The 27,261-nt window shown below is 44.3% G+C and overlaps 2 protein-coding genes across 7 annotated transcripts in view; one reads left to right on the top strand and one right to left on the bottom strand.

Moving 5' to 3' along the window:
• Positions 1–24,280, bottom strand: part of LOC140197500 (UDP-glucuronosyltransferase 3A1-like) — a 58,222-nt gene extending 33,942 nt beyond the window's left edge. The window contains exons 1-2 of the mRNA XM_072257508.1: positions 24,139–24,280; positions 23,205–23,339 (exon numbers count right to left, since the gene is read on the bottom strand). Coding sequence (XP_072113609.1) covers positions 23,205–23,298 — 94 coding nt within the window. The 5' untranslated portion in view covers positions 23,299–23,339; positions 24,139–24,280. The remainder of the gene's footprint in view (positions 1–23,204; positions 23,340–24,138) is intronic.
• A 2,811-nt stretch (positions 24,281–27,091) lies between these two features.
• capslb (calcyphosine-like b) overlaps positions 27,092–27,261 on the top strand; it is a 30,728-nt gene continuing 30,558 nt past the window's right edge. For 3 of the 6 annotated variants that reach the window (XM_072257506.1, XM_072257507.1, XM_072257502.1), the window contains exon 1: positions 27,092–27,136. The gene's annotated coding sequence lies outside the window, so the exon portion shown is untranslated. The remainder of the gene's footprint in view (positions 27,137–27,261) is intronic. The other 3 variants (XM_072257505.1, XM_072257503.1, XM_072257504.1) reach the window with 2 other exon arrangements.

Genomic DNA, 27,261 nt, shown 5'->3' with positions numbered 1-27,261 from the left:
TTAAAAGTCTCTACAACTCATGCTCTCAGAATTATGTTTTCATTTGCAAAGTTTGTCTTCCTTTGCACATTATAAACACAAGAAATTCTGCAGGTGCTGGGAATCCAGAGCAACACACACAAAATGCTGGAGTAACTCAGCAGGTCAGGCAGCATCTATGGAAATTAATAAACTGTTGGCATTTGGGAGCGAGACCCTTCTCTGGTCCCAAAGAACAGTTTCTCCAGCAATTAGTGTGTGTTCTTTTGCACATTAGTACTTCATCAGTCTTTGTTTACATATTGTTTTTCATAAAATTCTATTGTATTTTTCTTTTTTCCCTGTGAATGCCTGCAAGAGGATGAATCTCAAGCTAAGATATGGAATGCTACAAAGGATCGTGATCTGCTGCGAGGATCATCAATATCTCTGTTCCACCTATCTGAGATATTTATCAAAACGCTGTAGATACAGGGCCCTTAGCATTGTAAATGATCCCTCCCATCTGTCCTACAATCTCTTTGACTCCCTACCATCAGGCAGCATTAGGACAAGGACTGTTAGGATGGGAAACAGCTTCTTCCCTCACACCATAAGACTAGTGAACTCCCTGCCAGAGTCCCATCACGTATGAAACGCCAGTCGCCATATACTGTTTACTTTATAGCTTGTGTTGCAAATGCACTTTATGCTAAATGTCAATCTTCTGGAAGATATTTGATTACTTATTAACATTCATGGAAATATGACTTTACGTGTTGTGTGTGAGGAGGGACATTGTTTTGTTCGGTGGTATACCCGTGTACGGTTGAATGACAATAAACTTGAACTTTAACTTGTCACATATATGCACTTTGATAACAGATTTGCTTTGAACCTTTGAGTCTGTAAATAGTGCTTCTCCAGTTGGTGCTGAGTGGTGAGCGGAGTCTCGCAGGGGTCGGTCCTCTTCACAATACCCAACATCGAACTGGAAGAGAGGACTGAGTGCAGTGTACCTAAGTTTGCTGATGGCACTGAATGAAGTGGTAAAGCAAATTGTATAGAGGATGCAGAGAGTTTGCGAAGAGATAGAGATAGGTTAAGTGTTTGGCAGAATGGAGTATAATATTGGGAAATGTGAGGTCATCTACTTTGGAAGGAAAAACAGAAGACCAAATTATATAAATGGTATAAGATTGCAGAAGGTTGTTGTGTAGATGAACTTGGGAGTGCTTGTGCATGAAGGTTGGTTTGCAGGTGCAAAAGGTTATCAAGAAGGTAAACAAAATGGTGGCCTTCATTGCTAGAACAATTGAACATAAGAGCGGGGATGTTATTCTACATCTGTACGAGGTATTGTAACAGAGTGGATGTGGATGTAGAGACGATTTTTCCTATGGTGGGGGAGTCTAGAACCAAAGGGTATAGTCTCCGAATATGAGGACATCCCTTTAGAACAGAGATGAGAAGGAATTAATTTAGACTATAAGACACCAGAGCAAAATTAGGCCATTCGGCTGATTGACTCTGCTCTGCCATTCCATCAAGACAGATTTATTATCCTCCTCAACCCCATTCTCCTGCTTTCCGAATATACCGAATGACTTGGCCTCCACAGCCATCAGTGGCAAGGAATTCCACTGATTCACCAGCCTCTGGCTAAAGAAATTCCTCCTCATCTCTGTTCTAAATGGACGTCCCTCTATTCTGAGGCTGTGCCCTCTGGTCATAGACTCACCCACCATAAGAAACACCTTCTCCAGATCCACTTTGTTCAGGCCTTTCAGTATTCGATAGCTTTCAATTAGATCCTCCCTCATTCTCCTAAGCTCCAAGAGTTGAAAGCGCAGCAGTGTTTCTACTTCCTTAGAAGTCTGCGAAGATACGGCATGACATCTACTGCTTTGACAAACTTCCACATACGCGTGTGGAAAATATATTGACTGGTCACAGCACAGCCCGCTATGGAAACACCAATGCCTTGAACGGAAAATCCCACAAAAAGAAGTGAATACGGCCCAGTCCATCACAAGTAAAGCTCTCCCCTCCACTGAGCACATCTGCACAGTGATGTTGCAGGAAAGCAGTAGCCATTGTCAGGAGCCCCCCACCACCTGCGCCACGCTCTCTTCTCTCTGCTGCTGCCTTCAGGCAGGAGGTACAGGAGCCTCAGGACCCACACCACCAGGTTCAGGAACAGTTATTACCCCTCGACCATCAGGCAGGAGGTACAGGAGCCTCAGGACCCACACCACCATGTTCAGGATCAGTTATTACCCCTCAACCATCAGGCAGGAGGTACAGGAGCCTCAGGACCCACACCACCAGGTTCAGGAACTGTTATTACCCCTCGACCATCAGGCAGGAGGTACAGGAGCCTCAGGTCCCACACCACCAGGTTCAGGATCAGTTATTACCCCTCAGCCATCAGGCTCTTGAACCAGAGGTGATAACACGGATACAAACAAAGGGGCGCGTGAGTATTAGTGCTCAGAACACAGTGAGAGATGCTTAGTCAGGAAAGTTGATGACTTTGATGGTGCTCATGAGGACTGGGAATCTTATGTCAAGTGGGTTGAACTGTATTGTAATGCAAACCATGTGGATGAAGAAAAGACAGTATCCACACTTCTTAGCTCAGTGGGTGCTAAAACATACAGGCTTTTAAGCGATTTAATTATCTCCAGAAAAGCCAGCAAACAAGACATTCAAATTGTTACAATTTCACAAAATCACTTGAGCCCTAAACTGCTGATAATAGCTGAGAGATTTAGATTTAATAAAAGGAACCAGTCAAAGGATGGCCAATGCTGAATACGTTGCAGAACTACGCTAGCACAATGACTAGAGACTTTCTGATGCATTAAGGGACAGGCTTGCATGTGGTAAAACTCTCAAAAGAGGCTGCTAATAGAAAGAGACCCAACCTTAGAATGGGCATTGCCCATTACGATATCGTTAGAGACTGCAGAAAAGGATGCGTCAGACCTACAGAAATGTACCAAATGTTCCTGAATGGTACAAAAAATCAAAAATGTTATCAGTGTGGCAAATCCCCCTATGACGCAAATGACTGTTGGTTCAAAGAAAAAGGTTGCAGGAGGTGTCACAGACAGGTTCACAGAGAGAGAGAGTTCAAGGCAGACAAAATTCACAACCAAAGAGAAAAACACACAAAGTGAAAAGTTTTAAACACAAAACTAAGCAAAAACATAAAGTGACCTAATGTGAAACTGCCTCAGATAACGCAGAGTCAACAGAAGTGAGCTATCATGCCTAGAGCAGCATTAATGAAGCAAATCACTGAACCTTATGGATCACAACAGATGTGTCAGGTGTAAAACTGAAGGCAAGGGATATAGTCAGATGGACAGAGGGAGAAAAAGGAGAGAGAGAGAAAGAATGTGTGTACAAAAATAAATAATGGATGGGGTACGAGGGGGAGGTGGGGCATTAGCAGAAGTTAGAGAAGTCAATGTTCATGCCATCAGGTTGGAGGCTACCCAGATGGAATCCTTCCAGGTGAGGCAACACTTCACCTGTGAGTCGGCTGGGGTGATATACTACGTCCGGTGCTCCCGATGTGGCCTTCTATATATTGGTGAGACCCGACGCAGACTGGGAGACCGTTTTGCTGAACACCTACGTTCTGTTGGCCAGAGAAAGCAGGATCTCCCAGTGGCCACACATTTTAATTCCACATCCCATTCCAATTCTGACATGTCTATCCACAGCCTCCTCTACTGTAAAGGTGAAGCCACACTCAGGTTGGAGGAACAACACCTTATATTCCGTCTGGGTAGCCTCCAACCTGATGGCGTTAACATTGACTTCTCTAACTTCCGCTAATGCTCCATCTCCCTCTCGTACCCCATCCGTTATTTATATACACACATTCTTTCTCTCTCTCTCTCCTTTTTCTCCCTGTATCCCTCCGATTATACCCCTTGCCCATCCTCTGGGTTCCCCCCCCCTTTGTCTTTCTCCCCGGACCTCCTGTCCCATGATCCTCTCACATCCCTTTTGCCAATCATCTGTCCAGCTCTTGGCTCCATCCCTCCCCTTCCCGTCTTCTCCTATCATTTTGGATCTCCCCCTCCCCCTCCTACTTTCAAATCTCTTACTAACTCTTCCTTCAGTTAGTCCTGACGAAGGGTCTCAGCCTGAAACGTCGACTGTACCTCTTCCTACAGATGCTGCCTGGCCTGCTGCGTTCACCAGCAACTTTGATGTGTGTTGCTCAAAGGAAGTGAACTGGATAAAGTAGCAACAGCAAGGTTCCATAAAGTGTGTCAGTGCCTTATGCACTATGTCCGAAAGTGGATGCTGAAATTCAGAGCTTGGGGGTGTTCTCCAAGGTTGAGTGGAGTGGCTGGGCCACATTCATTCTACCGGTGATCAAGAAAGGAAGGCCGGAGCTGTTCGCCTATGTGGGGACTTCAAAGGGAGCATGAACCCTGTGCTGCGAACTGTGCCACAAATAAAAGACAACTTTGCATCTTTGGCAGGCAGGAAGAGGTTTTCAAATATTGACTTGTCACAAGCTTATCTGCAAATGGAGAGTGAGGAGTCTAGCAGGAAGTTCCTCACAATCAACTCTCACAAGGGACTATTCCAGTATAATTGTCTCAACTTCGGTGTCATATCAACCCCAGCATTCTGGCAAAGAGCAATGGATCAAGTGCTGCAAGATGTCCCAGGGACACAATATGACCTTGACGACATCATTGTGATTGGTAAGAATGATGAAGAGCACCTCCAGAACCTTGGTAAAATGTTTACCAGGCTGCGTGAGTATGGTCTGTGTGCAAAGAGAGAGAAATGAGAGATTTTCAGAAATGAAATCTCATATTGTGGACATGTCATTGACAAGAATGGCTTACATAAGTCACAAGAGAAGATTGAAGCAACACTGCAGGCACCCAAACTGGAAACTATGTCACAACACAGGACATACCTGGGGCTTGTAAACTACCGCCACCAGTTTCTCTCAAATGTTGCTACAGTGCTGCATTCATTGAACACACTGTTGCAGACAGGATCAAAGTGGGAATGGTCAGAAAAATGTGAAAGCATTCAAGGAAACAAAGAGACTAATAATCTCAGATGAACTGCTCACCCATCATAACCCATCTCTGCCCATCAGACTGGCATGTGATGCGTCCCCTATGTCATTGGTACCGTATTGTCAGACACTATGAAAGACGGATCTGAATGTCTGAATGTGTTTGCTTCCAGATCACTGATGAGCGTAAAATGCAACTATGCACAAATCGACCAAGAAGCCCTTAGTCTAGTATGGGGAATAAATAGGTTCCACCACTACCTCTACAGACAAAAGTTTACTCTAGTAACAGACCACCAGTCTGTTGTGTCCATTTTCAATCCCAGTGACGTCTGCTACCTGGCTGCAATGTTGGGTACTTTTCCTAGGAGGCAAGACAATGGTGAAAAACAACACGGCAACTGAAGAAGAAAAGTCTTCATGGCTAACATGAGGGGACATAGTTTTAAGGTGCTTAGAAGTAGGTACAAGGGGAATGTCGGAGGTAAATTTTTCACACAAAGAATGATGGGTGCATGGAATGCACTGCTGGCGATGGTGGTGGAGGCGGATATGATAGGGTCTTTTAAGAGACTCTTGGATAGGTACATGGAGCTTAGAAAAATAGAGGTTTGTGCACTAGGGAAACTCCAGGCAGTCTCTAGAGTAGGTTACATGGTCAGCACGACATTGTGGGCCGAAGGGCCTGCAGTGTGCTGCAGATTTCTATGTTCTATGTTCTATACTGTGACCTAGCAGAATGCTGACGTGTGGGTCTCATGTGGTGGTTTCCCTCTAAACTGTGCACCAGGGTGTTAGAGTGTCTGCATGAAGGACACGTAGGTGCAGTCAAGATGAAGAATTTCACCCAGAGCTATGTGTGGTGGCTGGGAATAGATTGACAGATTGAGGACTTGGCCAAAAGCTGTTTGGGATGCCACAAAGTTCAAAATGCACCCCGTCAGGCACCGTTACACCCATGGAAACGGCCGTCTTCACCATGGCAAAGAGTGCATGTTGACTTTGCAGGCCATTTACGAACTTTACGTTTCTGATTGCTGTGGATGCTCATTTGAAGTGGCTGAAGGTCATACCCGGTAAGTCAACCACCTCACAAAAGACTGCTCTGAGGGCTATCCTCCCAAGAAACGGCTTACCTGACCGAACTGTGAGTGACAACAGGCCGCAATACACATCAGAAGAGTTCAGGCTATTCATGAAGAAAAATGGCATCAAACATTTCAAGTCGGCTCTTCCCCACCCAGCAATGAATGGATGAGCTGAAGGGTTTATCCAAACCTTCAAGAAGTCCATTGAAGTGATGGACAAGGAGAACATTTTCTCAAGAGAGAGAATTTGTGGAATATCTAAGGGATGGCTTTTTAGAACAGCTTGTTGTTGAGCCCACTAGAGGATCGGCCGTGCTGGATTGGGTGTTGTGCAATGAACCAGGGGTGATAAGAGAGCTTAAGGTTAAGGAACCCTTAGGGAACAGTGATCACAATATGATCGAGTTCACATTGAGATTTGAGAGAGAAAAAATAAAATCCAATGTGTTGGTATTTCAGTGGAATAAAAGGAAATTACAATGGCATGAGAGGGGAACTGGCCGAAATTGACTGAAAAGGACATTTGCAGGAAGGACAGCAGAACAGCAATGGCTGGAGTTTCTGCGAAAAATGAGGGAAGTGCAAGACAGATATATTCCAAATAAGAAGAAATTTTCAAAGGGAAGAAGGACATTACCGTGGCTGACAAGTGAAGTCAGAGCCAAAGTAAAAGCAAAAGAGAGGGCATACAAGGAAGCCAAAGCTAGTGGGAAGACAGAGGATTGGAAAGCTTTTAAAAACTTGCAGAAGGAAACTAAGAAGGTCATTAGGAAGGAAAAGATGAATTATGAAAGGAGTCTGGTGACTAATATCAAAGAAGATACTAAAAGCTTTTTTAAGTATAATAAAGGGTAAAAGAGAATCAAGCAATACAAAATGACGCTGGAAATATTGTAATGAGAGATGCAGAGATGGCAGAGGGACAATGTGTATTTCGCATCAGTCTTCACAGTGGAAGATGTCTGCAGTATACCGTATATTCAAGAGTGTCAGGGAAATGAAGCTTGTACAGTGAAAATTACGACTGAGAAGGTGCTCAGGAAGCTTAATGGTCTGAGGGTGGATAAATCTCCTGGACCTGATGGAATGCACCCTCAGTTTCTGAAGGAAGTAGCTGGAGAGATTGCAGAGGCATTAATGATCTTTCAAGAATCGATAGATTCTGGCATTATACCAGATGACTGGAAAATTGTAAATGTTACTCCGCTATTTAAGAAGTGTGGGAGGCAGCAGAAAGGAAACTATAGACCTATTAGCCTGACGTCAGTGGTTGGGAAGTTGTTGGAATCGATTGTTAGGAATGAGATTACTGAGTACCTGGAGGCACATGACAAGATAGGCCAAAGCCAACATGGTTTCCTGAAAGGAAAATCCTGCCTGACAAACCTGCTGCAATCCTTTGAGGAAATTACAAGCAGGGTAGATAAAGGAGATGCAGTAGACGTGGTGTACTTGGATTTTCAGAAGGCCTTTGCCAGGGTACCGCACATGAGGCTGCTTAGGAAGATAAGAGCCCATGGAATTACAGGGAAGTTACTAGCATGGGTGGAGCATTGGCTGTTCGGCAGAAAACAGAGAGTGGGAATAAAAGGATCCTATTCTGGCTGGCTGCCGATTACCAGTGGAGTTCCACAGGGGTCAGTGTTGGGACCACTGCTTTTTACAATATATGTCAATGATTAGGACTATGGTATTAATAGAATTGTGGCTAAATTTTCCGATGATACAAAGATAGGTGGAGAGGCAGGTAGTGTTAAGGAAACAGACAGCCTGCAAAGAGACTTAGATAGTTTAGGGGAATGGGCAAATAAAATACAATGTTGGAAAGTGTATGGTCATGCACCTTGGTGGAAGAAATAAATGGGCTGACTATTATTTAGATGGGGAGAGAATTCAAAATGCAGAGATGCAAAGGGACTTGGGAGTCCTTGTGCAAGACACCCTAAATGTTAACCTCCAGGTTGAATCAGTTGTGAAGAAGGCATATGCAATATTGGCATTCATTTCTAGAGGTATAGCGTATAAGAGCAGGGATATGATGTTGAGGCTCTATAAGGCACTCGTGAGATCACTTGGAGTATTGTGTGCAGTTTTGGGCTCCTTATTTTAGAAAGGATATACTGACATTGGAGAGGGTTCAGAGAAGATTCACAAGAGTGATTCCAGGAATGAAAGGGTTACCATATGAGGAACATCTGGCAGCTCTTAGTCTGCATTCCCAAGAGGTTAACTTGTGTATTCACATTGCACAGAGAGAGAGAGAGAGAGAGAGAGAGAGAGAGAGAGAGAGAGAGAGAGAGAGAGAGCAGATTAATGCACATGCATAGCTACTAGTCCATAATCATTGCTAAGGGGAGTTTTTGCACTAAAAGAAACCTTACAATGTTGGGAAGTGTATGGTCATGCACTTTGGTGGAAGAAATAAATGGGCAGACTATTATTTAGATGGGGAGAGAATTCAAAAGTTCAGGCAATTTCTGAGGTTCCAACCAGTAAAAAAGCTCTTAGAAGATCCCTGGGAATGGTTGGATATTATCACAAGTTCTGTAAGAACTTTGCTGATGTTGCTCTCACATTGACTAACCTCCTGAAGAAGAGTGAAAGGTTTGTTTGGAGTGCTTTTATTTATTTAATTGACATCCAGTTGTACAAACACATTGCTTGTTTGTCCACCCTGTTGGGTGCAGCAGTTCATTGACTCTATTATTGTTCTTGGACTTACTGAGTGTGCCTGTAAGAACACAAATTTCAGGGTTGTATATGGTAACAAATATGAACTTTGAAAATAAATTTATTTTGAACTTTTATGTACAGGCCCAGAGCCATCAAACCCTCCTCACACATTAACCATAAGACCATAAGATATCGGAGCAGAATTAGGTCATTTGGCCCATCGGGTCTGCTCTGCCATTTCATCATGGCTGATCTAATTTTCCTCTCAGCCCCAAATCTCCTGCCTTCTCCCCGTATCCATTCATACTCTGACCAAGCAAGAATCTATAAATCTCTGCCTTAAATATATATAAAGATTTGACCTCCACAACTGCCTGTGGCAAAGAATTCCACAGATTCATCTCTCTCTGACTAAAGAAATTGCTGCTTATCTCTGTTCTAAAAGGTTGCCCTTCTATTCTGAGGCTGTATCCTCTGGTCTTAGACTCTCCCATCATAGGAAACATTTTCTCCACATCCACTCTGTTAGATTTGCTAGATTTTAATGAGGGCACCCCTCATTCTTCTGAATTCCAGTGAATACAAGCCCACAGCCATCAAACATTCTTCATAAGACAAGCCATTCAATCTTGGAATCATTTTCCTGAACCTCCTTTATACTCTCTCCAGTTTCAGCACATCCTTTCCAAGATAAGGGACCCAAAACTGCTCACAAGTGAGCCCTCACCAGTACTTTATAAAATCTCAACATTACATCCTTGCTTTTATATTCCAGTCCTCTTGAAGTGAATGCTAACATCACATTTGCTTTCCTCACCTGCAAATTCATCTTTAGGGAATCCTGCACAAGAACTCCCAAGTACCTTTGCACCTCAATTTTTTGTATTTTCTCTCCTTTTAGAAAATAGTCAATTCTTTCACTTCTTCTACCAAAGTGCATGACCATACATTTTTCAACACTGTATTACATCTGCTACTTCTTTGCCCATTCTCTGAATCTAAGTCTTTCTACAGTCTACTTCTTCAAAACTACCTGCCCCTCAACCCATGTCCATATCGTCTGCAAACGCTGCAACAAAGCCATCAATTCTATCATCCAAATCATTGACATATAACGTAAAAAGAATCGGTCCTAGCACAGATCCCTGTAGAATACCACTAGTCATCAATAGCCAACCAGAAAAGGCTCCCTTTATTACCACTCCTGCCATTCAGCCACTTTTTTATTCATGCTGGAATCTTTCCTGTAATATCATGGACTGGTAGCTTCTTAAGCAGCCTCATGTGTAGCATCTTCTGCTACGTGACCACTGTTTCGTTTTGGACTGCAAACTTCCACATTCTCTCTCTCTCTCCCCTCTCAAAAGTCCTAGTGGTCTGTTGCAGCTTGTTATACTGATGTCATAGTTCCACCTCATCCAGGCATTTTAAAGTGACGCCCACAGTAAACAAAACAGTGGTCATGTAACACCTCCCCCCAAAAGGTAAAATTTTGATCTATAAGAGTAAAATTTTAACTGCAAACCACAATATGTGAAACAATACATTTACGGTTACTATATAGCATACTACAGAGTAATATAACATACTGCAGAAGTGAATATAAATAGTAAATCTCACTCCACTATTAAAAGTACATTGCAACTTAACATCTGGAAAGACAATCGGCAATTATATTATCCTTGCCTTTAATGTGAGTTATCATGAAATCACACTCCTGCAAAATCAGACTCCAATTCAACAACTTTCTATTTTTGTTTTTCACCTTACTCAAGAACACCAATGGATTATGATCTGTATAAACCACAAGTGGTTTCTGAGCTGGGCAAACATAAACGTCAAAATGCTGCAAAGACAAAATAAGTGATAATAATTCCTTCTCGGTGGTGGAATAATTTCTTTGATGCTCATTGAATTTCTTTGAAAGGTAAGCCACAGGATGGTCAACATCATCATAACCATCCCTTTATAGTAACACTGCCCCTGCAGCTTCATCACTGGCATCCACAGCTATGGAAAATGGCTTTGCAAAGTCAGGTGACCTGAGCACAGGTTGGTGACATAAGATGGCTTTCAATTTATCAAATGCCTCCTAACAAGGCTCTGCCCAAACAAACTTTTCACCCTTCTTCAGGAGGTTAGTCAATGGGAGAGCAACATCAGCAAAGTTCTTACAGAACTTACGATAATATCCCCAGGGATCTTCTAAGAGCTTTTTTACCGGTTGGAATGGGAACCTCAGAAATTGCCTGAACTTTTGCCTGAACAGGAGCCAGCCGGCCTTGACCTACTACATATTTATGTTATGTACCTGCAGCAGGGGTCACAAATTGAGTCAGGCTTTAATGTTAAAACCACTATATTTATTAGTATCTACTCAAAATATAGAAAATTAAATGAAATAAACAGAAGTTACTTATAACAGAATATAACAGAACAGTGTTATGTGTGTGTGGCTCCCAATCTGTCAAGCTTAGGAACAGTTCTTAAAGTCTTAAGATGACAAACTAGAAAGGTCCAGTAATCCACGGAATAAATGAGGGGAGAAACTTGCAAATCCACAGCAAAACGTAGTGAGGAGGCGATTATGAAAGATTCCACAGGTTCCACGCTGGGAAAAGGAAGTAACAGTTGCTGAAGAGCTTATCCGTCGAGTCATCCCGAAATCCACGTAGAAATATCCCCAAAGGTGACAGCCACGGAATATTCCTTTAGCACAAGTGGTTACCACATAGCACACCCAAATCCATGTAAGGGTTAACAAAGGTGGTCGCCACAGGGTACTCCAACAAAATCCACGTGTGGATCATACGAAGTGACAGTCACAAGTCCACTCTGCACTGGGTGCTGTTGATCAACCCATTTCTCAGGGCATGGGAAAGTATCAGACTTTACCCATTGCTGCAGCAAGCTCCTGCCAGCAGCTTGCAATCCAAAGCTTCCACATTCTCTCTCTCTCGCTCCTTCTTTCCCAAAAGTCCTAGTGGTCTGTCACAGCTTGTTATACTGATTTCATAGTCCCGCCTCATCCAGGCATTTTAAAGTGACACCCACAGTAAATGAAACAGTGGTCACGCAACACTTCTCAAAGGCTTTCTGAAAATCCAAGTTCACAACATCAACAGATTCTCCTTTATCTATCCTGCTTGTTTTTTCATCAAATAATTTCAAGAGATTTGTCTGGCAAGGTTTTCACTTTTGGAAATCATGCTGACTATGGACTATTTTATCATGTCCCTCCAGCAACCCTGAGCCTTCATTCTTAACAATTGACTCCAGCATCTCCCCAACCACTGAGGTCAGACTAACTGGCCTATAGTTTCCTTTCTTCTGCCTCTCTCCCTTCTTGAAGTGTGGAGTGATTTTTGCAATTTTCCATTCTTCTGCATCCATCCCAGGATCTGGTGATTCTTGAAAGATCATTACTAATGCCTCCACAATCTCTTCAACCACCTCTTTCAGAACCCTGGGGAGTTCACCATCTGGTCCAGGTGACTTATCCACCTTCAGACCTTTCAGTTTCCCAAGAACCTTCTCTCTAGTCATGGCAAGTTCAAGCACTTCATATCCCCTGACACCTGAAACTTCCACCACACTGCCATTGTCTTCCACAGTGAAGACTGATGCAAAATACTTATTCAGTTCATCTGCCATTTCCTTGACCCCCATTACTACCTCTCTAGCATCATTTTCCAGTGGTCCAATATCCACTTTTGCCTCTCTTTTACACTTTATGTATCTGAAGAAACTTTTGGTATCTTCTTGAATATTACTGGCTGATTGAAATACAAAAGTATTACCTTCTTAATAACTTTTTTAGTTGTCTTCTGTTGGTTTTTATAAGCTTCTCACGAATTTTGCTCTATTATATCCCCTCTCTTTGGCTTTTATGTTGGTTTTGACTTCTCTTGTTAGCCACAGTTGTGTCATCTTACCTTTAGCATACTTCCTCTTTGTGATGTAAATATCCTGTGCCTTCCGAATTGCTTCCAGAAATTCCAGCCATTGCTGCTCTGGTGTCATCCCTGTCAGTGTTCTTTGTAATGTCTCTGTAATTCCACTTACTCCACTGCAATACTGATACATCTCAAATTTCAGGGTGAATTCTATCATATTATGTTCGCTGCCCTAAGGGCACTTCTACCTTAAACTCTCTAATCAATTCTGGTTCCTTGCACAACACCCAATCCAGAATAGCTGATCCTCTTGTGGGGTCAACCACGAGCTGTTCTAAAAAGCCACCTCATAGGCAGTCTAAAAATCAGCACCAAACTGATTTTTCCAATCCAGCTACATGTTGAAATCCCTCATGACTTTTGTAACATTGTCCTTTTAGCATGCATTTTCCATCTGCTATTGTAATTTGTAGACCACAACTTTACTACTGTTTGGGGTCAGTATATATCTCCCATCAGGGTCTTTTTACACTTGCAGATCCTTAGCTCTATCCACAATGATTCAACACCTTCCAACCCCATGTCACTTCTTTCTAATGATCTGATTTCATTTTTTTTTAAACAACCAGAGAAATGCCACCCCCTCTGCCTTCCTACCTGTCCTATTGATACAACTTGTATCCTTGGACATTAAGCTTCCTGCTATAATCTTCTTTCAGCCATGATTCAGTGATGCCTACAACATCATACATATCAATCTGCAACTGTGCTACAAGTTCATCTACCTTATTCCGTATACAGCACCTTCAGTCCTGTATTCAGCCTTTACAATTTTGTCCATCTTTTACGTTGCAACTCATCCTATTGACTGCAATTTTGCCCAATCAACAGCCTCTCCTCACAGTGCCTCTGTTTGTAAGCCAGTTACCTCATCTTCAGCACTATCAACCTCCTTTCCTACGACATTTGTTGCATTGAAATATAGGCAGCTCAGAACACTAGTCGCATCATGCTCAACCTTTTGATTCCTAACTTTGTCCGAGGTCTTACCGACATCTGCCTCCACAACCTCTCCACTAACTGTCTGGCACTCTGGTTCCCATCCCACTGCAAATTTTGTTTAAATCCCACCGTGCAGCATTAACAAACCTTCCTACTAGGATATTAGACCCCATCCAGTTCAGGTGCAAACTGTCCCTAATGTACAGGTCTCATCTTCCCTGGAAAAGAGCCCAATGATCCAAAAATCTTATGCCCTCCCTCCTACACCAACTCATTATCCACATATTAAATTGTATAATCTTCCCAGTTCTGTCCTCACTAGCACGTGGCATGGGTAGCAATCCTGAGATCACAACCTTGGAGGTCCTGCCCTTTAACTTAGCACCTAACTCTCTGAACTCCCAATGCAGAACCTCGTCACTCGTCCTACCCATGACATTGGTACCTACATGGACCACGACGTTCTAGCTGTTCACCCTCCCACTTAAGAATGCTGAGGGTTTGATCTGAGATACCCCACACCCTGGCACCTGGGAGGCAACATACCATCCGGGAATCTCCTTCTCACCCACAGAGCCTCCTGTCCGTTCCCCTGACTAACAAATCCTCCATCACCACTGTGTGTCTCTTTGCACCCCTCCCCCACCTTCCCTTCTGAGTCACAGACCCATACTCAGTGCTGGAGACCTGACTACTGTGAGTGTCCTCTGTTAGGTCAACCCCTACAACAGTATCCAAAGTGTTACTGAGAGGGATGGCCACAGGGTTGCTCTACACTGGCTCCTTAACTCCTTCCTCCTTCCTGACTCAATCGATAACAATTTTTATTCCTAAATCCTTTTTTAGATACTATTGATTCTAAAATTTCCCCTTATATACGGCAAAATAAAAATCCCAGATTAAGTAAAAAAATACCTACAGAAATCTAAGAAAGAGGATGGTTTGGCATTGCCTAATCTAAGATTTTACTACTGGGCAATTAATATTCGATATTTAATATTTTGGACGCAAGATTGGAATATAACTCCAAGCCCATATTGGGTAAACCATGAAGGCCATTCTGTACAAGGGTTTCCTTTAGCCTCCATTTTAGGAACTTCACTTCCTTTTGTACTATCTAAATTGAATAAACAAATGTTTAACCCTATAGTTAAACATACATTGTGAATATGGTTTCAATTTCGTAAATTTTTTGGCCTGAATGAATTTATGCTATCAAGTCCTATTATATATAATTTCTTTTTTCAACCCTCGGTAATGGACCAAGCCTTTTTGATATGGAAAACTAAAGGTATAATATGTTTTCGCAACTTATTTCTGGATAACTGTTTTATGTCTTTTGAGCAGTTAGCTAAGAAATTTGATTTGCCTAGATCCCATTTTTTTAGATACTTACAAATAAGAATTTTTAAAAATACTACGTTGCCTACCTTTCCGACTTCAAATTCTACTGATATTATTGATAAAATTTTAGGTTTAAATCCTTCTCAGAAGGGATTATTTATGATATAATTATGAAATTACAGCCAGGTATATCTGATAAAATTAAAAATGAATGGGAAAGGGAACTTCAACTTTGTCTACCTATAGAGAAATAGGATAAGATTTTTCAATTAGTTAGTACTTCTTCTATATGTGCTAAACATACATTAATACAATTTAAAGTAGTACATAGAGCCCATAAGTCCAAAGATAAATTGGCTCGTTTTTATTCCCATATAAGCCCCACTTGTGATAGATGTCACTCTGAAGTGGCTTCTTTAACATATGTTTTGGTCCTGTCCTGTTTTGGAAAAATATTGGAAAGATATTTTTGATATTATTTCAACAGTTCTATGTTTTGATTTAAAACCCCATCTTATTATGGCAATTTTTGGATTGCCAATGGTAGAACATAGATCTTTGTCTTCTTCAGCCTGTCGGATGACTGCATTTGTTACTTTAATGGCTAGAAGATCTATTTTGTTGAACTGGAAGGAAATCAATCCTCCTACTACATTCCAATGGTTTTCTCAAACTATATTAAGTTTAAATTTAGAAAAAGTTAGAAGAGATATTTTTGATCCTTCAGTTAAGTTTGAAGAAACTTGGAAACCTTTTATGCAACATTTCCACATGATGTAATCTGACCTTTCCGAATCTTTTTTTTAACTTAAATTATATGAATAGGGGAGTGGAGTTGACGACATTACTGAACATGTTTGATTCAAGATATTGGTCTAGCCCTGTTTTGTTCTGTTTCTTTTTGGGTTTTTTTCTTTTTCTTTTTCTTTTGGGGATTTTTCTTTGTTTACATATATATATTTTTTCTTATTATTTCTTTTTTTTAAGACTAATTTCATTATGAGCTTGGAAGTCTATTATACCTATGTTACCTAAAATCCTTTTTGTATATGCTGATTAAGATTATTCCAATCTCTTTGTACCAACTTTGTTATTGAGTTTATAATTTTGAAAATTAATAACAAGATTTAAAAAGAAAGAAAGAAAGAAGTGCTGTAGCTGATCTTGGAGGTAATCAGATATCTCGACAAATAATCTCCAACAACCTCTGATGCTGTTTGTTACCACAGAGACACAAGTTTGGAAATATTCTCTTGACTGCAGTTTGCTTGGGAGGTGACGGGACTGAGGACATACAAGCCTTTTCACCATCCCATCCCAGCTGTCAGAAAAACTGCATTGTTTAAGAACCGGTGAGAATATGCAATCAGTGACTGTAGGCCTGCTTTTATATTCCTGTTGTATCTGACCCACTTGAGAATGAGACCAGACCCTGCCTGAGTGGCTAACATTTGGTTCTTAAACCAACCTGAAAAACCCTATATTTCTGTTTCCTCTCCCTTAACTTGCACTGTTTTTATATTTGTTTCAAAGACATTTGTTTTATTTGTCACATGTAAGACCATAAGACATAGGAGCAGAATTAAGCCATCAAGTCTGCTCTGCCATTCCATCATGGCTGATTTATTATCCCTCTCTCAACCCCATTCTCCTGCCTTCTCCCTGTAACCTTTGGCATCACTGCTAATCAAGAACCTATCAACCTCCACTTTAAATATATCCAATGACTTGGCCTCCACAGCCGTCTGTGGCAATAAACACCGGTTGTTAGTGAGAGTGAGAGTGCAAGTGAGAGAAAGAGAGAGAGAGAGAGAGAGAGAGAGAGAGAAAGAGAGAGTGAGAGAGAGAGTGAGAGAGAGAGAGTGTGAGGGAGAGAGAGAGTGAGAGAGAGAGAGAGTGAGAGAGAGAGTGTGAGGGAGAGAGAGAGAGTGAGAGTGTGTGTGTGTGAGAGAGTGAGAGAGAGTGTGTGAGAGAGAGTGAGAGTGAGTGAGAGTGAGAGAGAGTGTGAGGGAGAGAGAGAGAGTGAGAGTGTGTGTGTGAGAGAGAGAGTGTGTGTGAGAGGGAGAGTAAGAGACTGTGAGAGAGAGAGTGTGAGGCAGAGAGAGAGAGTGAGAGTGTGTGTGTGAGAGAGTGAGAGTGTGTGAGAGAGTAAGAGAGTGTGAGAGAGTGAGAGAGTGTGAGAGAGTGTGAGAAAGAGAGAGTGAGAGAGTGTGTGAGAGAGAGTGAGAGAGTGTGAGAGAGAGTGAGAGTGAGTGAGAGTGAGAGAGAGTGAGAGTGTGTGAGAGAGTGAGAGGGAGAAAGAGAGTGTGAGAGAGTGAGAGTGAGTGAGAGTGAGTGAGAGTGTGTGTGAGAGAGAGAGTGAGAGTGTGTGAGAGAGTGAGAGTGAGTGAGAGTGTGTGTGAGAGAGAGACAGAGTGTGTGAGAGAGTGAGAGCATGTGAGAAAGAGAGTGAGAGAGTGTGAGAAAGAGTGAGAGTGAGAGAGAGAGTGAGAGTGAGTGAGAGTGTGTGTGTGAGAGAGAGAGTGTGAGAGAGTGAGTGTGAGAAAGAGAGTGTGAGAGAGTGAGAGAGTGTGTGAGTGAGAGAGTGTGTGTGAGAGAGAGTGAGAGTGAGTGAGAGTGAGAGTGTGTGTGTGAGAGAGAGAGAGTGAGAGAGTGTGAGAAAGAGAGAGTGAGAGAGTGTGTGAGAGTGTGTGAGAGAGAATGAGAGAGTGAGAGTGAGTGAGAGTGTGTGAGAGTGTGTGTGTGTGTGAGAGAGAGAGAGAGAGAGAGACTGAGACTGACTGACTGACTGTGGGATGTCAAAAACGATGGAGTGAACAGTTAGTTTTTGATGTACTGTAGAGCATAGTCTCTCTTTGGGGGCTTTGCTGTTGTTGGCATTGTGGGTGGTGGGAATGCTGATGCTTTATGCTAGAAAAAGTGGAGGAGAGTTGAAGATATTTGCTGTGCATGGGAGAGGGGCAGAGGTTTTGGGGTTCTGACAATTTTTCTGTCATTCATTCTTTGGGGGTTTTCTTCTGTTTCAAGGATGTCTGCGTAGAGTAAGAATTTCAGGTTGCTTATTGTAAACATTCTCTGGCATTAAATGGAACTACAGAACTATAGGAAAGATCCTCGCCATATCTACTCTATACAGACCTTTCAATAATCAATAGGTTTCAATCAGATTTCTCCCTCATTTTAAACTCTAGAGAATACAGGCCCAGGGCCATCAAACGCTTCTCATATATTAATCTTTTCATTCCTGGAATCATTCTCGTAAACCTCCTCTGGACCCTTTCCAACACCAGCACTCCTTTCCTTAAACAAGGGGCTCAGAACTGCTCACAATACTCTGTGTGGTCTGACCACTGCCTTACGAAGCCTCAGCATTACACCTTTGCTTCTGTATTCTAGTCCTCTCTAAGTGAATGCTAAGGTTCACTACACTTCTGACACCAACATAGCATGCCCACGACTCGCTAACCCTAACCTGTAGATCTGTGAAATGTTGTGAAAGTTATGTATATTTATGTTATTTTATGTCTGAAATGTACTGCGCTGCTACTGGTAAAAGGTGAATTTTCATGGGCGGTTATACCCTGAGTACGTGTGTGTGCCTGTGACAATTTTGAACTTGAAGGAATCCAGATACAATCAGCAATCTCAGCTGTGTGAGGGCCCCACAAACAACACAACAGGGCTGCAGCCATCCCAAGGGGAAATCCAGCAACATCTTCCAAGAGGAGACCGGTAAACAAGACCCTGGCAGGGACGTCATGTCGCAAGCATGAATTTAAAAAGAACTCACAAAACTTATTTACCTACTAACCTAGAAGTGTGAAAGAGGGTAAAGGAGATAGATTTCAATGTTACTGGTACTCCTGGGCCATAGAACAGTACCACACAGGAAAAGATCGTTCAGCCCTCAATCTCACTACTGGCCACGATGCTAATTTGAACTAATCCATCCCGCCTGCACATGACCCATATTTCTCCATTCCCTGTCTAATGCCTCTTAAACATCACCACTGTATTTGTTCTCCACCACCACCCCTTGTGGCACAGTAGCGTAGCAATTAGCGTAATGATTTGCAGAGCTAGCGATCCAAGTTCAATTCCCGCCACTGTCTATGAGAAGTTTGTATATTCTCCCTGTAACAATGTGGGTTCCCTCCAAGTGCTCCTGTTCTCTCCCGCATCCCAAAGATGTACGAATTAATGTTAGTAAGTTGTGGGCATACAATGTTGTCATGGCGACACTTGCAGGGAGTTCCCAGCACATCCTTGGACTGTGTTGGTTGTTGTGACAAATGAGGCAGTTCGCTGTATGTTTCGATGTACATGAGATGCATAAGCAAAGCTCATTTTATCTGTAGAATCTTTTGTTTTAATCTCCTGATTTCCAGCATCTACAGAATATCCTTTGTTTACTCTTGACCTTTAATGCATTGTAGACAACCACCACTCTCTGAGCAGAATAACTTGCCTCACAAACTTCCTTTAAATTTCGGCCCTCACCTTAAATCTCTGCCCTCCAGTATTTGACATTCTGGCGCTGGGAAAATCTCTGACTACCCAAGATGGTGTTGGAAAGAGGTGACTCACTGTGCGCTGCTCTCAACATTGACTCATCACATCGAATACCGGGTGAACAAGTAGTCTTTGGGGTAACTGCAAGTCTGTGTCGTTGCTGTTGCTTTGCTCACGACTGAGAGCTCGGTGGCGGTGCCGATGCCTTCTTTGCCGGTGGGGGGAGGGGAGATTGTTGTTCTCTACCGTTTATGTGCGGGAGGGGGGAGCTGGGGGGGGACTTTGGGGTTCTAACATTTAACTGTTGTTCATTCTTTGGGGAACTCTGCTGTTTTCATGGATGGTTGTGAAGAAAAAACGGCATATACATTGTATGCATTTCTCTGACATAAATTGTGCGTTTGAACCTTTGAGATTTGTCGGGCAAGATTTTCCTTTCCAGAAACCATGCTGAATTTCCCTGCTGTCATGGATTCTTGATTACCTGACTGGCAGACCACAGTACGTGTGCTTGCAACACTGTGTGTCCGACAGAGCGATCAGCAGCACTGGGGCTCCACAGGGGACTGTCTTGTCTCCCTTTCTCTTCACCATTTACACCTCAGACTTCAACTACTGCACAGAGTCTTATCATCTTCAGAAGTTTTCTTATGACTCTGCCATAGTTGGAAGCATCAGCAAGGGAGATGAGGCTGAGTACAGGGCTACGGTAGGAAACTTTGTCACATGGTGTGAGCAGAATTATCTGCTGCTTAATGTGAAAAAGACTAAGGAGCTGGTGGTAGACCTGAGGAGAGCTAAGGTACCGGGGACCCCTGTTTCCATCCAGGGGGTCAGTGTGGACATGCTGGAGGATTACAAATACCTGGGGATACGAATTGACAATAAACTGGACTGGTCAAAGAACACTGAGGCTGTCTACAAGAAGTGTCAGAGCCGTCTCTATTTCCTGAGGAGACTGAGGTCCTTTAACATCTGCCGGACGATGCTGAGGATGTTCTACGAGTCTGTGGTGGCCAGTGCGATCATGTTTGCTGTTGTGTGCTGGGGCAGCAGGCTGAGGGTAGCAGACACCAATAGAATCAACAAACTCATTCCTAAGGCCAGTGATGTTGTGGGGATGGAACTGGACTCTCTCACGGTGGTGTCTGAAAAGAGGATGCTGTCTAAGTTTCATACCATCTTGGTCAATGTCTCCCATCCACTACATAATGTACTGTGTGGGCTCAGGAGTACATTCAGCCAGAGACTCATTCCACCGAGATGCAGCACAGAGCGTCATAGGAAGTCATTCCTGCCTGTGGCCATCAAACTTTACAACTCCTCCCTTGGAGGGTCAGACACCCTGAGCCAATAGGCTGGTCCTGGACTTATTTCATAATTTACTGGCATAATTTACATGTTACTATTTAACTATTTATGGTTCTATTACTATTTATTATTTATGGTGCAACTGTAATGAAAACCAATTTCCCCCGGGATCAATAAAGTATGACTATGACTATGAATTTGACTTATTTTATTATTAGTCTCCAAGTACATCAAAACCACATCCTTAATATCAGGATCTCCCAGTGGCCACACATTTTAATTCCATGTCCCATTCCCATTCTGACATGTCTATCCACGACCTCCTCTACTGTAAAGATGAAGCCACACTCAGGTTGGAGGAACAAAACCTTATATTCCATCTGGGTAGCCTCCAACCTGATGGCATGAACATTGACTTCTCAAACTTCCGCTACTGCCCCAACTCCCTGTTGTACCCCCTCCATTATTTATTTATATACACACATTCTTTATCTCTCTCTCCTTTTTCTCCCTCTGTCCCTCTGACTATACCCCTTTCCCATCCTCTGGGCTTTTCTCCCCCCCCTCCCCCTTTTCTTTCTCCCCGGACCTCCTGTCCCATGATCCTCTCGTATCCCCTTTTGCCAATCACCTGTCCAGCTCTTGGCTCCATCCCTCCCCCTCCTGTCTTCTCCTATCATTTTGGATCTCCCCCTCCCCCTCCCAACTTTCAAATCTCTTACTAACTCTTCCTTTAGTTAGTCCTGACGAAGGGTCTCGGCCTGAAACGTCGACTGTACCTCTTCCAATAGGTGCTGCCTGGCCTGCTGCGTTCACCAGCAACTTTGAATTATAGACCAGTTAGCCTGACATCAGTGGTGGGGAAGATGCTGGAGTCAATTATAAAAGATGAAATATCGGCACAAATGGATACCAGTAACAGGATTGGTCCAAGTCAGCATGGATTTACAAAGGGGCAATTTTTCTTCAGGAATCTTTTGAGGATGTAACTGTGAAAATGGACATGGGAAAGCCAGTGGATGTAGTGTACCTGGACTTTCAGAAAGCCTTTGATAAGGTCCCACATAGGAGATTAGTGGGCAAAATTGGAGCATGTGGCATTGGAGGTAGGGTACTGACATAGATAGAAAATTAGTTGGCAGACAGAAAACAAAGAGTAGGGATTAATGGGTCCTTTTCAGAATGGCAGGCAGTGACTAGTGGGGTACCGCAGGGTTCAGTGCTGGGACCGCAGCTGTTTACAATATATATTAATGATTTAGATGAAGGGATTAAAAGTAACATTAGCAAATTTGCAGATGACACAAAGCTGGGTGGCAGTGTGAAATGTGAGGAGGATGTTATGAGAATGCAGGGTGACTTGGACAGGTTGAGTGGGTGGGTAGATACATGGCAGATGCAGTTTAATGTGGATAAATGTGAGGTTATCCACTTTGGTGGCAAGAACAGGAAGGCAGATTACTATCTGAATGGTGTCAAGTTAGGAAAAGAGGAAGTACAACGAGATCTTGGTGTCCTTGTTCATCAGTCACTGAAAGTAAGCATGCAGGTACAGCAGGCAGTGAAGAAAGCTAATGGCATGCTGGCCTTCATAACAAGGGGAGTTGAGTATAGGAGCAAAGAGGTCCTTCTGCAGTCGTACAGGGCCCTGGTGAGACCACACCTGGAGTATTGTGTGCAGTTTTGGTCCCCAAATTTGAGGAAGGACATTCTTGCTATTGAGGGCGTGCAGCGTAGGTTCACAAGGTTAATTCCCGGGATGGCGAGATTGGAGCTATTGGGGTTGTATACACTGGAATTTAGGAGGATGAGAGGGGATCTGATTAAAAATATACGATTATTAAGGGATTGAACACACTAGAGGCAGGAGACATGTTCCTGATGTTGGGTGAGTCCAGAACCAGAGGCCACAGTTTAAGAATAAGGGGTAGACAATTTAGAACGGAGTTGAGGAAAAACTTTTTCACCCAGAGAGTTGTGGATCTGTGGAATGCTCTGCCCCAGAAGGCTGTGGAGACCAATTCTCTGAATGCTTTCAAGAAAGAGTTAGATAGAGCTGTTAAAGATAGTGGAGTGAAGGGATATGGGGAGAAGGGAGGAACGGGGTACTGATTGTGGATGATCAGCCACGATCACAGCGAATGGCGGTGCTGGCTCCTGCACCTATTGTCTATAAAGTGTCAGGGATGGGGAGCGGTGAGATCAGGGAGTTAGGGAGAGAGAAAGCAGTTAGGGGTGGGGAGGGGAGGTTGTGTTTCGTGGTTGGCATCATGTTTAAAGTCGGAGTTGGCGGGTTTGGGGGAGACTGTATGTTGAACAGCACTCGGTCTGGAGCTGCCGGGTCTGACTTACCGACCAGGGCGATTATCAGGATTTTAGCCGACTGTGAAGACGCCAGAAGTGCGAACGTGCACGCCACTGGAAGGAGCAATCTGTGTTTCTGCATGTCTCAGCCGTTGGCAAGCTCTCCCCACTGCGGAAGCCAAACTGAGATGTGAAGATTGAGAAAGAATTCAGTGACCTCAGCGGCAAAACAAACTGCCTCAGATCAGGAAGGAAAACAGATTCAGGGGGGCTCCCGGAGAGCAGCACTGGCCGGAAAGAGCCGGGGTCGCACAGCGGTGGACAGCCGAGAGAACCACTGGAGTTACGCGGACTCCTGGTGACCCGCCGGAGGGAGGGACTGGGACCGAGTCCATGGCTGTTCCTCCGCCCCCCCCAACCCCCCAGTCGCTGGGAGGAATGGCTCACACCCCGGGCTCGGCCAGAATTGCGATCTGCTCACTATCTCGGTCCCCAGACCCAGTACTTCCCCTCCCACATCTCCGACCTCCGGCCCGGTCTGCGGACACTCATACAGGGCTGGGGATCGGGCGCCCCGCCGCTCCCAGCCCCTTCCCTGGGATCGTGCTGTGCACTGGGGCTAGCACCCACAGCCCCGAATCCTCGCCTGCAGAGATCCGGAGCGGGGAGGCTCCTGCCGCTGTGGGACTGCAGCATTCCCCACCCGCTTCTGTTTAACCCTACACTCGCCCACACAGTCCCACGCGACCTCATCTTCCTCATCAGCCTGACATGCGGGACTTCGTCAAGGGGCTGACTAACTTTTATACAGACAACCTCCACTTCATCGGTCCCCTCAACTACCTCTACGAAAACTTCAAAAGATTCTTCAGATATGACCCCCCCCCCCCCACGTACTATTCCTGATCAGGCTTCCACTTCCCAACTGATGGCAGACCTGTCCCTCAGCATGAAGTCGGATTGATCCTGGATTTGTCCTTACCCCGCTTCTTGAATAGCCACTCTGCTTCAATCCCTGCTCCTTCCAGTCACTCATCGCCCCGATTTGGAAATCTGTCACCGTTTCTAGACACCGTCGCCGGGTCTGAACCCTGCAACGCCCTGCCCAACATCACCGTGAGATCACCTTCACTCGCACTTCAGCGGGACAAGCGGGCCCTTCACTCCCCACCTTTGGGCGATTCCGGATGGGCAGACTGCCAATTTCGAAGCGAGATGAAATCCCCATGTTTAATCCCAGTATCCCCTCCTGTCAGAATTGCCAGAGCCCACAATTGTGAAGACAACATATTCTATTCACTCAAAACACACAAAATGCTGGGGGAAATCAGCAGGCCAGGCAGCATCTATGAAAAAAGGGTACAGACAACTTTTCGGGCCGAAACCCTCCAGTCCTCCTGAAGCGGTTGGACCCTGAACGTCGACTAAACTCTTCTCCATAGATGCTGCCTGGCCTTCTGAGTTCCTGCAGCGTTCTGTGTGTTTTGCTCAGATTTCCAGCATCTGCAGGTTTTCTCTTGTTTGACATTCTATTCACTATCTTCCCTCTCACTCCGTCATCCTCCGCACCACCTACTCTTTACTTGTGGGTCTGGGAAGTCACAAGGTCAACTTCAAGGGTTGGTGATATCACTTCCTTTCTATTGCAGGTGATTGCCACGGAAACCAGGGAGTGGGGATAAACTTCAAACGACCGTCCACCCCAAAACAGGTCATGGGCCGACAGACATTGCCCTGGGTTTCCATGTAAATGTCTGGACACCCTGGACTTCTGTGTCAAACACCTGGAGCCACAGGATTTCTGCGTCAAGCATCTGGATGCACAGGGTTTCTGTGTGAAACATCCGGATGCCTGGAATCCATTTCAAACGGCTGGATGCCCAGGGTTTCAGCATCAAATGTCTGGATATCACTTGTACATTTGAAGGGATCCAAGTCAAACCACTGGATGTCCAGAGGTTAATGTCAAACTTCTGGATGTTCAGGGTCTCTGTATCAAACATCTGGATGCTAACAGATTCTATATTATACTACGGATTCTTAGGATTTCTATCTGAAACATCTGGATACCAGATAGCCCCATTGACCTTCAGCTGGACCACAGTCCTCCATAACCCTCCCATCCATGTTCTTACACAAGATTCTCTTAAATGTTGAAATTGAACCCACATTCACCATTTCTGCTGGCGGCTCGTTCTGCACTCTCACCGCCCTCTAAGTGAAGAGTTCCCCTTCGTATTGCCCTAAGACATTTCACCTTTAACCTATGACCCACCCAACCTCAGTAACCCTCTAGATACACCTCACGATTTTGTATACCTCCATCAAATCTCCGCTCATTCTCCTATGCTTCAATGTCCAATGTCTTTCCTTCATCATTTTGTTTCCTTTTTTTATGTCAGTTCTCACCTATTCAATCTTTCCTTGTAACTCAGGTCCTCAAGTCCTTGTAAATGTTCTCTTTCAACCTTACTTACATCTGTCCTCTAGGCAGGTGACTACAACTACATACTATACCCCAGATTAGGCCTCACCAATGTCTTACACAACTCAGCAGAACGTCCCATTTCCGGTACCCAATATATTGATTTATGAAGGCCAATGTGCCAAAAGCTTTCTTTACGACTCTACTAACCTGCAATGCAACTTTCAAAGAATTATTTATCTGGATTTTCAGACCCCTTTGTTGTACTGCACTCCTCAGTTCCCTACCTTAAAAAAAAGGCATCTGTTAGTCTTGCGAGACCATGGATCTGTGCCTGGAAAGTCTTCACTCTCCAGGGTGCAGGCCTGGGCGAGGTTTTATGGAGGACCAGCAGTTGCCCATGCTGCAAGTCTCCCCTGTCCATGACACCAATGGAGAAGGGCATTAGGACCCATACAGCTTGGCACCAGTGTCGTCGCAGAGCAATGTGTGATTAAGTACCTTGCTCAAGGACACAACACACGTTGCCTCGGCTGGGGCTCGAACTCACGACCTTCAGGTCGCTAGTCCAATGCCTTAACCACTTCACCACGTGCCCACACTGTGTAAAACCTACCCTTGTTGGTCCTCCCAAAGTGCAACACCTCACACTTGTATGCTTTAAATTCCATCTGCCAATTTTCAGCCCATTTTTCCAGTTGGTCCAGATCCCACTGCAAGCTTTGATAGTCTTCCTCGCTGTCCACTACATCCCCAATCTTGATGTCACCTGCAAATTTACTGAACCACCTTATCATCCAGATCATTGATATAGCTGACAAACAACAATGGACCCAGCACCAATCCCTGTGGCACTCCACCAGTCACAGAGACAACCCACTATACTACCACACTCTGGCTTCTCCCACAAAGCCAATGTCTATCTCAGTTTACTACTTCATCCTGAATGCCGAGTGACTAATCTTTCTTGACCAGCCTCCCATGTGGGACCTTGTCAACTGCCTTTCTAAAGTCCATGTAGACAACATCCACTGCCCGTCCTTCATTTTCTCCCCTTTTTATATGTCAGTGATAATAAGCCTGATTCTAATGTTGGCTCCTTTGCCTCACACGACTTGGCTTTAACTGTTGGCATGGGAACGTTCCCGAGGGAAGGTTCATTGTTTTAGTTGCTATACAAATAAAGGTTGATGTTGGCTCCAGTTCCTGGGCGGCCCCGGGCAGCAAGCCTCCACCTTCCCCACCCCCCAGCTTCGCTGCCTCCCCCAGCCACAGCCCTGCCCTGCCCGTATCTCCCCGACTCCGAAAGCACCCCCAGCCGCCGCCGCCGCCTGCGCTCGGCAAGGCCCCACCGTCGCTCCGTTGACCGTTTCCATAGCAGCGAAATCGCGCCGTCAATCCGAAGGCGGGGTTCACAGTAGTGATTGATGGTTTAGTGTACCAATCATAATAGGAGACCATTGATGGACAGCGGACGTTGGCCAATAAGCGTATAGTTGTGGGCAAGTCCAAACTTAGTGGTCCGAGCACCCAACTCGAAGACGAAGGAACGGAGGTGAGTTGGGGAGGGAGAGGGGCATTGATTGAGAGAGGAGGAGGAGGTGCGGCGAGATAGGTAGTGAGGGGGAGATGGGTAGGCGGGGTGGGAGGGAGGAGGTGGTGGAAGGGAAGGAGGAGGGG

The sequence above is a fragment of the Mobula birostris genome, chromosome 5, assembly GCF_030028105.1.
Source record: "Mobula birostris isolate sMobBir1 chromosome 5, sMobBir1.hap1, whole genome shotgun sequence".
In the NCBI taxonomy this organism is placed as follows: Eukaryota; Metazoa; Chordata; class Chondrichthyes; order Myliobatiformes; family Myliobatidae; genus Mobula; species Mobula birostris.
This window is presented reverse-complemented; position numbering and strand designations above follow the sequence as displayed.